This window comes from Triturus cristatus, chromosome 10 (genome assembly GCF_964204655.1).
Source record: "Triturus cristatus chromosome 10, aTriCri1.1, whole genome shotgun sequence".
In the NCBI taxonomy this organism is placed as follows: Eukaryota; Metazoa; Chordata; class Amphibia; order Caudata; family Salamandridae; genus Triturus; species Triturus cristatus.
In genome coordinates, this window is record NC_140593.1 from 556,566,606 (window position 1) to 556,579,655 (window position 13,050).

General features: G+C 40.3%; 1 protein-coding gene across 2 annotated transcripts in view; it reads left to right on the forward strand.

Annotated features, from left to right (window-relative positions):
* LOC146789718 (tetratricopeptide repeat protein 21B-like) overlaps window positions 1-13,050 on the forward strand; it is a 468,517-nt gene that overhangs the window by 93,460 nt on the left and 362,007 nt on the right. For both annotated transcript variants that reach the window (XM_085630126.1, XM_085630127.1), the window contains exons 2-3: window positions 4,300-4,398; window positions 7,019-7,211. In XM_085630126.1, coding sequence (XP_085486252.1) covers window positions 4,342-4,398; window positions 7,019-7,211 — 250 coding nt within the window. In that variant the 5' untranslated portion in view covers window positions 4,300-4,341. The remainder of the gene's footprint in view (window positions 1-4,299; window positions 4,399-7,018; window positions 7,212-13,050) is intronic.

The window sequence follows — 13,050 nt, forward strand, 5'->3', positions numbered from 1 at the left end:
TTCACCAGGTTGGAGCCCTTCACTCCTCCTGAATTGGTGCTGGAAAACCTTTGCAGAGTCCACAGGAACTCAGCCTTCTTTGACCAGCCCCCTCACAGAAACGTATGATTATATTGAAAAGTGTTTTTAGGGGCTGCTAAGACTTGTTGTATTCTTTCATGTTATTAAAACAAAAGTCTTTTAGCAGGACACCACCACTGATGAGCTTGCAGTTTCCTTCTTAAAATTGTGGGTCCTGAGTTGTTATGAGTTGATCAGTTACTGCACATGTATGACTCAACAATCCAACAACTTGCACTCGTCAAACAGACACTCTCAGTTCACGAATGAGAACCATGAATAAAAATGTATAAACGTCCCTCACCCAACTTTGCAGTCACCAGGCTGAAAGGCGAGGAATCCCTCTGATTTTAATATTAGGTCACCAATAAGTGATAACCAGATCACTTGCATCAAGAGACGAAGCTGTTACTAAACGTGGCTGTGCAGTGAGATGTGGGCCTCTGCTGCACTATCTGGCGGAGCACCTCCTCCTATCTGGGCCCAAGTAATTTCTGGGAGACAGTATTCTTACCACCCCAAATCCAAAAGTAAAGCAGAAAAAAAAATAGTGCCCCTAGCTGCAACCAGTTAAGTTAAAGCAACACCCCCACAAAAGTCAGGACTGATTTGGTTCACTTGAGAAGTTTTTTTTTAGCAGATGCAAATATCTTTAAAAGATTGATTTTCCATTACACTATTCTCAGTTTATTTTTCTTCATGCACCTACAATTTTTTAAACTACACCAGTCTGAAAAAAATTACTCGTATTGTCTGTGCGCCAGTCTGCACTTGCCTGGTGCTACTTTTCTCACTGTTAAACTTAGATTTATCATTATACAACATCAGGCCTCCCTGATGGTGGTTTTTGGGTTTGGTTGTGTCTTGATTGCACCCACCAGGCAAAGGTACTATACCATGCACTCCTTCTTTTCATGTCTGTTTTGGATTTTAGTTTTATAAGCTCCATCCTTTCTTCCTCTATCATGTAGCTCGTCTTCTCTATCCCTTAATCAGCCTCTTCATTTCTCAAAGTCACTGCCAGCTCCTTCCCTCTCATAGCCCAGAAAAGGTCCAACATATAAGTCCATGCCTACAGCTCTGGACAGTAAAACAAAATTGTGCATTCTTGCACAGTGTGTCCACTAAGCATTCTATAGGCAGCGAGGTTTCCTCTCTCATGTAGGTTTTAATTTACTTGCATCTGCCCTATCCGTTCATCACTCATTGAGAGATGTTGGTAGTATCAGGACATGGACACCTTGGTTGGATTCTGCAACGGATCAACTTGATGCCGGACCTCCTCAGTAAGGTAGGTAATTTTACAATATTGTAAATTGTATTTAAGTAGCGCTTATTAAACCGGACGAGGCATTGAAGCACTTTGCGGCAAGTAGCACGCAATTTAGGAACCCAACTTTAGATGTAAGTAGGCATTTGATCAGTAATTTATGCTTTCTTTTCCCCTGTAGAATTAGCTGCGGTGAGTTTAAGTTAGTGCCCTTACGATACGATGCATTTAGTCTAGTGTTTTTATTAGGGATAGATTAATGTGCTTAAGGGTGTTTTGAAAGGCAAATAACCCATTTGAGCTATTAACTGAATTGGGAAGACCTTCATTCAAAAAATACAATGAATATGAACTCCCTTTTTATGATCTGACCCGTAAACCCTAGGATTGGAGATACAGAAAATGCCACAGATTGTTCAGGAGGAGGATATCTGTTATCTCCTTCTGGGGCCAGAGCCCCAAGTGTATCCATCTTTAAAGAAGGTAGGGCATGAGCCATCTCCTAGCTATATTTTTCCCCAAAGTGTGCATTGAAATAGATGTTTGAGCTTCAACTTTTCGGGACCAATGATCTGAGCCACTCTCTTATTGTAAGGCATTTAGTTGAGTGTTTGTTCAACATTTTAAAAATTCACTTGTTGGTCCATTTCTACCCACCAAATTGTAATTACTACAAGCATCAGCGTTTCAGGAAACTAACGTGAGAACCAACATGGCTATTGTCCCACCGTTTAGACCACTCTAACACAATGTATTTGCCTGGCCATACTGCAAAATAAATCCTAAACCGGTGAATAATTGTAACACTGAGTTTGAGGTCCTCTTACCACACTGCTTGGATTCACCATTAAAGTCACTAAATAATTGTCTTATTCCTGTAAGCCATGCTTTGCACCTTTAGAAAGCCTCCTGAAGCACCTACTGTGATTAAGAGCGACTACTGCTCTTTCCAGTAGATAGCTGAGGGGCAGCCAATGAAGTTTCTCTATCAAAGATGTTTATCCTGCATACTATGAATCGTAGTTTCTATAAGGCATACCATTCATTTCCATCTGATCAGTACCTCAACAAAATTGCCCTTAAATGCCATTATCTCTTTTGCCAGTGCATAGTGCACCATTATTTCATCCAAGTATAAAAGGGTTAAACTAACTAAATATTTAACAGTATTTTTTTAGTTCAGCAAAATAAAATACTTAATTGAATTTACTCAAATATATTGACGTTTATTATAATAAAGTAGGCAATGTTGTCTAGGGTTACTGATATGGTTAGCACAAGGGTAAGGGCATCATTGTTCAACCGTTTTTTGAAATAATTTGGGAGAAATAGTTCGGTTTTTGGGGTTATAATTAGATTTAGGATTATTTTTCAAAATCCGTTTATTAGGTTGATTGTTTTAATTAACTTTAAATAAATTAAACGTTAGTTAGTGATGCAAGCACTAGTTTTAGGATTAGAGTAACGTGTTACATATATATGTCCAGGTCATCCTTTCTTTCTGTCACACTTTCCAATGTTTTGTCAGTTGAACAACACCAGTCTTCTCCTTAATCTTGCTTTCCATCTCGCTTTTTAACCAGTTTCATTCCACATTACTACTTTTCTCATCTGTCCCCCTTACTTCTTTTCATCATGCTTCCCCTTCCTTCTCTCTGCTTCTAACTGATCTACGTTCCTTCATTTCATCATGCCACTAACCGGGCCATTTCATGTTCTCTGGCCAATTTTCCTTTTTGCATATAGTTTATTCGCAGCACTTTGTCCTTCTCCTTTCAGCTGACCCTTCTCAAATACTTTGTCCTCACCTTGCCCTCTTTAGATGCTTTATCTGTAGGAACCTCTACTATATTAGTCTCTTCACTCCGATCTTATCAGAGCCCTCACAACCTCCCCTCAGTAGCATTGACCCTCATTTAATTCTGCCAAATATTTGCTCTGTTTGCTTTCCGTTCTGAAATAGTTGGCATTACCCTGTGAAGTCCAAGACTCTAATCTATGTATCTCTGTGTTCCCGCTCCCTTTTCTTCTTCATCTTACCATCTCATAAGCTCATTGTAGCTGGTTTCACCTCCTGTGGGCCCTTACCAGCTTACTAGCACCAGACCATCCTGATAGATCTTATTGTCTACTAATACTCTGTTCTCAAAGTGATACCATGGTCTTTGTGACATCAAGCCTCTAAGTGATGGGGCTGGTACTCTGGACCTTGCCTTGTGGTTTACAGTATATTAAACAGTTATAGAATGCCCTGCATGGCGCCAAATGGACTAAATGCTCAGGAAACTGAACTGTGTTCTCTTGGATACTAAACAATCAACCAGGATTGCTGCTGCTGGCTTCTATGTGAGAAAACCTCTGGAAAGATGTCTGGTATGCAATTGATTAAACATCTGACCTCAGTACGCCTGATGTTAGTCACTATGGGTCCAAACCCACTTGAAGGTTGTCTGAGTGTTTGGTGGTAAAAGATGTGTTGCTGCTGTACTTGTTTTTGGGTCCTCGCCTGCATTGTAATACTTTGGTCTGATGTGTTGATCACTTGGGTCCTTTTGGTACCTTCTTCTGTCCCCCCCTTAACTAACATTTCTAAAGACCCTTGCACCCCAAAGAAGATCTCAAATCTGGGGCAATTTGTAAAGGAGGATGGATTTCATGTCCTTTCTGCAGGAAAGCCACTATGGTCTTTGGCTCCAGGCAGCCTTTTCGGTCATGGTGTGCACACGCTTAACAGAGATAATGGCATGTTTGGATAGGGAGTGAAATATGGACATTAGATTTGTACACGGCCTCATAAGGCACAAAACTCCTGGGCTAGATGCTCGCCTTCAACAGGGTGGCATTCTCTATTGCAGCTTCATTGTGCAATTAACAATCTGAATTGTATTGGCTGGATGGACCAATCAAGAATTCGTAATAGGTACCAAGCTCTGCATTTCTCTAATTCATTGCATATTTTACTTTTATAGGCACTGGAGTATATCACAAACCTTATTAATGCTCTAGAAACCATGGAGCCTCGAAATCCAGAACTACAACTTGAAAAAATTAAAGTAGTCAGTAGACTGGTAAGTTTTTTAAATTATGCAGTTGTCTGATTTCATATACATAGTTGTTTCTTGTGTCATTAACCTATAAAATATAGGTGGATTCAGAGATCAAATCAAATGTATTTATCCATCTTATAACTAATAGGATACAGAAATGGCTGTGATTTTTCCATGTTAAGTGATTCACCCTTTTATTCTTATCAGGGAAAGCATTGACAACATTTGACATAATAGATCTATAATATTAATGTGTCTGCTCGGGAACCTGAGCAAGGAGGTTTACATTTTTGAAAATATTCGATCGTGGTGTTTTGGACTGGTGAAGTAATGACTGGTTGGAAATTAACCCAGGTACTTTGCCGCCAGGGTATCTGATACCTAAAATATTTTGATTGGGAAAACCTTATTCCTTCAGCTGCCAATGTATGGAATGGGATTCGCTTGTTTATTTGTTTAAGAACGGTTTTGTAATAATTTTGTAACACATAACCAATTAGACTGTGGAGATATATTCTCGAGCTCTGTGCTTAAGCTGGAAAGTACAAAATATATTGTCAAGGGTGCTATGTGCAGTCCCTTCTCCAATGACTCGGCAACCCTTATATGAAGATATTATCAAGTTGTTGAGAGCCATGTTGCTGATGCTTCAGGAGACTGTGTGAGCAAAGCACCAAAGGATTTATGTACCAACCTATATTTGCGACATACCTACAATAAGGGGTGGATGCGGTGTAAGGGCAAGAGCTGCCGACTTTGGAACTGGGAAGCCAGGTCTGAGTCTTGGCATGGGCGCAACTTCCTGTGATTCTGGGCAAATCATTTAAGCACCCTGTTCCAACCCAAAAAAAATGAATGTGTCCTTGTGTAATGTAACTGATGCTCATGTGAGAAGCGCTCCAATACTGTTGGGTCGAGGTTGCGCTATATAAAAACTTAGAGACCTTTGGTGATTGGCGCTATACAAATAAAAATAAACATAAATAAAAATAATGGGATTATCAGTGTAATCTTTCCGTGGCAAACATTTGTAGAACACATACATATTACTTTCAGACTTCAAAATCTTGTATTCACAGCGGCGGCTCATAATCGAGGGGATAGAAATATATTAACTGGGAAAAATGATAGGCAATTTAGAGTGTTTACTTATGCTCTACTCGCAGGCCTTCTCACGCCTTATGGGCATATCATTAATTAATCTTGAGTCTCTAGGCCTTGTTATCCTCCACAGGAGACATCTATAGTATTGAAACATATGGTCTGTTGTGTGAATCTAATCTTTGAAGTGCAAACTGCTACCATGAGGCGAGCAACCTAAAATACGATTTAACCAGATGACTTTAGGCTTTGTGCAAGGCCGCCAATTGGTTTTCATGCTCGTTTTGCGACACCAAATTGTACTTTTCGTGTGGCAAACCTATTATTCTCCCTACTTGCAACAGTAGATTCGAAGTTGTTTGTTGTATAGGGGATAACCTCACATTTCAATTTTTCCCTGGTTTGTCAATGATTTGATTGCTGGTAGTTTTAAGATACACATGCAGTTTTGAGCAAGTATATAAACATCAGAGACTATGTGATGGCAGCACATTACTTAATTTTCGTCCTAATTTATGTGAACATTCACAATGGCGGTGTTCTGTATACATTTCAGCCCTCTGAAATATACCTTTCCAAGGCTGGTGTATACATTACTGTACTTAGTAATGAGGTTCCGTGTGGGACGGAACGACACTTTTGAGTGGTGACGAATATGGATGAGTTGGGTATCTACGAACCGCAAATGACGAGTATAGTGGGTGTACGCAGTTTCGCTACGCAACCACGTATGGTTCGTCTTATTTTTGGGTTTATTCATCTGAACCCTCGGGTTCCATTTTAGATACGGCATCCATTTTGTTTCTTGCCCTCAAGTAGCCAGCGAACGGACTTTTGTCCGCTTCGTGACCCTGGGACTCTCAAGCTTACGCGAGAGACACGTGTTCCCTTGAGTATGACTTTTATGATGAGGGAAACGACACGACGAAGGCAGATGGCCCCGCTCGAGGTTCATCTTGCCGTGCCGGTCTATTGTTTCAGCCATGCATACATTAGACACGGTATCTCTGATCCCGTTATCAAGTTTCCTTTATTACTCCTAACACTCTTCTTTAACCTGTTGTGCATCCTTGTTCTCCCTTTGCATCTGTTTTTGTCCCTTCTCCTAATGGGTTTACGATCAGGATGGAATGTGTTTTATATGCTTTTACAGTTGGGAACTGGCAATACTGTGGTAATCATGTTCCGGCCTCTTGAAACATGAACGCGACCCTTTTTGAAGTTTATTGTGGGAACTGAGTTGTAATCTTTGTTCACTATATTGGGCTATGGGAAAAACGTGTATAAAAGGAGCGATCCACTTTTGCAAATTGAAGCAGTCTCCGAGAACCTACACGCTGTGTACTTCTTGTGACCTCTGTATCCCTGCAGTAAAATAAACGCTGGTCTCTGACGCCGCTGGAAGTGTCCCGTGTCTCTGTGTTTGGTACGCCAGAACAGGTAACCCACGAAGGTTTCAGGTGTTGTTCCCTGGCACCGCTGGGTCTTAGAAAAACCCAGTCCTTCAGTAATTGAACACTGTCCCTTTTGTTACTTCCAGTGTGGAAAAAATCAGCCTATCCTGCATCAGCTCTATGCTTTCACAGAAAGGGCGTTTAAAATGGCTCCAGAGGATGCGGCAATAGCAACGGAGCTAGCGTATCAGAAGACTCTTCAGGGGAAAGTGAAGGAAGCCTCGGTTTGGTATTCGACAGCCATGAAGCTAGATGGGAGCTGTGTAGCTGCACTCACAGGTACAATTTGAGTACAATTTAAGCTGGAAGAGTCAAATACATTGTAATAGATGTCTCACAGTTGTGGATCCCCAGTAATCCAATGATCCACAATTAATGCTTGGGAGAGCAGAGTTGAAACACTGTGTACCGCCACATCTTTGGTGAAAAGTACCCTTATAAACATTACCCCCCCCCCCCAAAACAATTTTTATTTACACAGTATCCGTAATCCAACATGATCCCTTCCAAATTTTCATAACTTAAATTTTCAAAAATGAGTTATTGTCATCGGAGAAAGCGGATCTGGTGTCTTTCTTTTCAGTTTTATTCTCCTTGACTGTTATGCATACTCCCCTCTCACTTCTACCGTTTTCATACCTTTTTGACAATACTACTGAATGTCATCACTATGGACAGCATTACAGCTGTTCCTTCAGCACCCTGAATAGCAGCATTTTTCCAGTCAAATATCTTGAGTTTTGTCGGAGACCTTCTTGAGGTTCAGTTAATTTTACCCTTTAGAAGTGTGTAGTACACTTAATATTGAGAGACCTGCCAAAGTTTAAATTACTTAAATTTGGATTTTTTCCTTTCTAACACATTTTGTCTTTTGTAGTTTTCTTAGTTGGGAACCACTGGCTTCTCTGTTTTACTCTTGATGTATCCATGGTTTCAACATCAATCCAGCATGCAGTTTGCAAGATGAGCTGCATCTTAAAAGTTTAGAGTTCACAGCGTGGGAACTGTAACTCCAATGAAGAGATAGAATAAAAAAGTATTTTTCGTTTTTATCAATTCGCTTCAGTTGTGCTTTTGTGGCCCTGGCGACTTTTTCCCTGCCATCTAGCTTACAAGAGAAGGAAGTCTGAGGCAATATATTTTTCTATAAATTCATATCATGAGGCTTGAGGGTCATAGTGAACTTTGTTTCTCCTGCGAAAGAACCACCAGTTGCCCACGGCTCTCATAGCCAGCATAGACATTTGTATTGTTAGATACACTTTGACTAGAAATGCCAATGGGTGGTTGGCCACATGGTTGACAGTTTTGCTGTACATACCTGTCAAAACTCTATGCAAAAAGAATTCTGTACACATAACACTGAGTCCTCTTGGTATGTATCATTTGCCATTTGAGCCTCTTCATATTTCGCTTTCCCCGCACCCAAACGTTTGATCCTTGTATTTTGAACTTTTAATTCAGTCACAGGGTCAGTTATAATTCCCTTTCCAGCCATCACAGCAAATCTCTCTAGTGGGTAGCTGGCTTTTTGTGCCTTATGCGCTTGATTGGCAACAAATGCCACCCGAGTGATTATTAATGGAGTGGTACCCATCAATGACCTCATCTATTCCATCAACCTCCTGGAAGTCTGCACACCTTCTGCTCCAAGGCTTGATACCATTCAGAATGTTTCTAGTCTTTGGGGAAGTCATCACCAGATCTATTCTGTGGACAAGGCTTCTCCAATGTTCAGCAGCCCTCCCGTACTTTCTCAAGAGACGTCTGTTAAGAACTTGAGGAATATGAGATCCACAAGAAAACCACTGATCTATTTTGGTTCACCTAGTTATTTGATCTGCTGAATGAAGCTGAAATCTGTGTGAAACTCCACTGGAAAATGAGGAATTGCGGAGTGAATCAGACCCAAAACTACTGATTACCCCTTAATTCCTCATTTCTAAAGGGACCCTCACATTCCCATTTATCACCCAGTAAAACTCTGGCAAGTGGAGTTACCAGTATAGGTACCTTCAGGGTGCAGATTTGACTTGTAAGATAAACTGTGTTACTCATTGTGAGATGCTGGGCTGTTGGTTGATTGGGGTGTGAGCCCTGATCAAGCAGCAACCAGAATGCTTGTCCGGGTGAGGCACAAGACAACCATAAATAAACCTGTGCTCAACGCTCTGATATGCTGGCACAGAGCAGTCCGGCTTAATTTAGATGGAATGTGTAAAGTTGCTGCTGCAACACTTCAAACAGTAATAAAGTGAAAAACACCACACAAACAGGATCATCAAATTCGAAACGTAGATTAAAATGTAATAAATAAAACAAGACCAAAGTGACAAAAATCAGTAGAACAGAAGTTATGTATTTTTAAATATTTTAACAAAAATAGTGCCAAAAAGCACCATCTCAGGATATCTGGTCTCGCTGGACCAGGTAAAAGTCATACTTCCAGGCCGACCGTGATGGAGCGAGTATCCAGAGATCTGGGCGTGTACTGAAGAGTTGGTTTCTGATGTCCCCTTTTTGTACCTTGGTACCCAGGATTTGTAGGGTGTGAGAAACCTTTAGACAGTGGCTTTGAAGTGTATGGAATTTCCTGCCTCCAGTGGCTCCAAGCTGGCTGCAGTAACAATGTAGGGTTGTTAGACTCTTTCTGGTCGTTAGGCTCTTTGTGTGAAGGTTAAACAAGCTATTCAGTTGTAAATGGGGCTGTGCACAGCCCCATTTACAACTGAATAGCTTGTTTTACAACAGTCAATTGGAAATTACAGCTTATTAAACGTAATAAGGAAATTCCCTATGTTGTCCTATGGGAAGGGTAGGCCTCACAGTAGTGATCAATGATTTTAGGAGTTTTTCACTGCCAGTACTTGTAAAACTTAAAAGTGCATGTTGAACCTTTTAATTCCAGAGGACCCAGCCCTCGGGGTTACCTAGGGCCAACCTTCAGGGTGAGCACCTATATGTAATAAAAGAGGAGCTTTTTTAGTTTATTTTTTTAATTGAGATCCATCAAGATTTTGCAAATTCGTCCATATAACGCAATGTGAATATTTAGTAATAGAGCCTTTCAATACAGCATAAAAAGTCAGCTACAGAAGAGTAACATAGAATAAAATCCAGAGTGATCGCGGGCTAAAAAAATCGATAGAGACCAGATACAACATAATTTAAAAGATCACTAAAATGCCCATAATGCATTGAAATATAATTCCGGGTAAAGTTTTGAAATTAGGCTGCTAATAGTGTATTGATGTAATCAAGATCAGATACAACATTGCCTGCCTGATTTAAAACGAGCTACGGTATCTATAGTGCCTTAGGTACATTAAACTATGCAGAAATATCAACATATGTGCCGTAAATATTATTTAGTCATGTTATGACAACTTCGACTGCTTATAAAAAAAGAAGCTAAAGTGTCTATAGTGCAATAAAGTGCAAAACAAAGTACAGATATGTCAACACATGCAACATCAAGTAACATTTCAGCATATTAGGAGTGCATTTAAAATGCAAGCTCTTAATTAAAATGTAATCAAAATTGGCTTTCTAGACTTTCTCAAACTTTTTAAACCCCCCCAATTCACAATGCATACAAGTGCTCACTATTTCTATCTTGTCTCATTTTCCGAACCCCCTTGCATTTTGTTGGTACCAGGTTTGATCTCCATCTCTGAAGCAGGAGTGACCTGGCAACCGCCATTGCGATATATATTAGTTTAACCAACTTATCGGAAAGATGTAGAGTAGGGTCATAGCCAAGGACTTTTAGCCAGTGGTTAGGGTCTATTGTGATTAAACATTCAGCCTCTAAATGGCAAACTATCATCCCAGAAACCCTGAATTAAGGGGCACTGTGATATAATATACGTCCAATTGGCTGTCGGATGATTTAAAAAGCGACCGGATTGGCTGGGATAGACCTTAGAAAAATGTGGGGTTCTACATAGAAGCCATTTGCTAAAAAATAGCATCCTGCGCCTGCTAGCCCCCCTTAAAGTACTAAAATTAAGTTTATTTAATTCAGACCCCATACTTGCTGTAACAGCCACATTTTTGTGTTTTTCCCGTTTTGTTATTGCTTTCTCCACAAGATCTAGACCCTTATTAGGGGCTAAAAGTTGTTTCCACTCCCTGGGTCTCCTAACTGATTCCTTCAAATAGTACGTATGCCAGATTTTTACATCCATTAATCTGTATCAGATCCAGATTACTAAAGAACTTGATAAGGATATTATATGACCTGAGCAGTAAGAAGTCATATGGGATTAAATCATACATTTCAGAAATGTTTAGCCACCTATTGATCCTTATAAAATCTGAGATTATCCGAAAACCGGCCTTAGCCCATTTATGAATAATTTCAGTCGAATCTCCAATCCCAAATACTGAAGTGAGTTTGGATAACAGAGTTTTAGAATTGATTACCGCGTTGTATATCTTCTATAAAAGTCCTGACATTTATGAAAGAACTTCTTAATACACTTATAGCGCACTAATTTAGTTGGTTTTTTTACATTTTTAATGGACAGCGTATCTGGTGCTCTTTGCAAATTAAATTCATAAAATATTTTGTGAATAGTCCTGTATGTGATTACAAATTAATTCTAGAGATATATTGTGCAAAGTATACAAAATAATAAACCCTGAGATTAGGGAGAGTTAACTCTCCATTCTCCAGCTCCTCATATAAAGTGGTAAGTGCAATTCGGAGGGGGAGGGGGTGTCTTTCCCCAAACAAAAGATGCATACATGGACTCTAATTTGGCAAAGAAAGGTGCTGTTAAAACACATGAAGTTGACGAAAATAAAAGATGAAATAACGGGAGAACAGACATCTTGATCAGTGAGACCCTCCCCATGATAGTTAACAGGAGTGAGTTCCACTGTTGCAGTAATTCCTGTACTTTCAGCAGAAGCGGGACAACCTTTAAATCATACAAATCAGATTTGTGACGAAAAATAAACCCCCAGATACCTTTTTGGTTTCAAATTTAGACAGGACAAAATATTAGTGTAAAACCTAGGGCTTTTTTCTGTTTGTTATTTGTATACCCGCCGAGCAATTCAAATTGCTCAAAAACCTCAGACTTTTGGTTGGACCCCCTTATCTTTGATTATGAGCATATCATCATCCGCACATCATTTTAGTTTCCCCATGGTAAGTAAAGGGGACGAATATCATGGGGTTGATTCAGAGAATGTACCTTAACGCCGAAGCCAATATAATTAACACCTCAGAGGCAGGACAAATCGGTGTCAAACGGGGGACCAAACAAGGGTGTCCACTGCCCCCCCCCCTGCCCCCCCCAACCCCCTTTATATTTGCTTTTTTTAATTGAATCTTTGGCTATTGCTATGCGAAATAAAAGGGGAGTTAAAGACATGGCAAGGAGATTATAATGCCAAATCGACTTGTCAGTTTAGAACCACATTCAGTCTGCAGTGGCAGGCCTGGGAGGTGTTTTAAGTGGGTGGCACAATAAGTGCTGCAGGTTCTGGAATGGCATGGGGAGCAATAAAACGATGGATTTAGGTCTAGATCTCTGTACGGAGGAGAATGTTTGATATTGTTCAGCATTCTGTCCATCAATTGTTCTTTTTTCAGGTCCACTGGTAGCATTTAATTTAGAGGCCCTGGGTATATAGTATACCACTCTACAAGGGACTTTTTTTTTTTTTTTTTTTTTAGTTTTTCAAAACCTTTATTTAGCATATGATGTCCGTACACAGCATAATGCCTACAACCACTCTTGGCCGGCAGCGTGCTATATTAAGGAAGAGGCAGAGGTCTACACAGCGTATCGCCAACAACCCAAAAGGGCCGGTCGCGTCAAAATATATGTGGGTTTTGCTGTTTAATGGAACAAGGGATCACAAACCCTAATAGCCTTAAATAACAACAAACTAAGAACACAACCAACTAGCCTCACGGTGAGAGTGGTTCAAAAAATTAAAATAGCGTATCGTTTCAGAGAGCGCCCGGAGCAACAGAAAAGTCTTGAGGGCGTGAGCACTGCAGTGGATGTCTCAACATCATGACCAACCTCTCATGCCACCACATCAAGCACACCAGCACACCCAGTAGGCTGTGTAGCCTCCCCCGAATACCACAGTT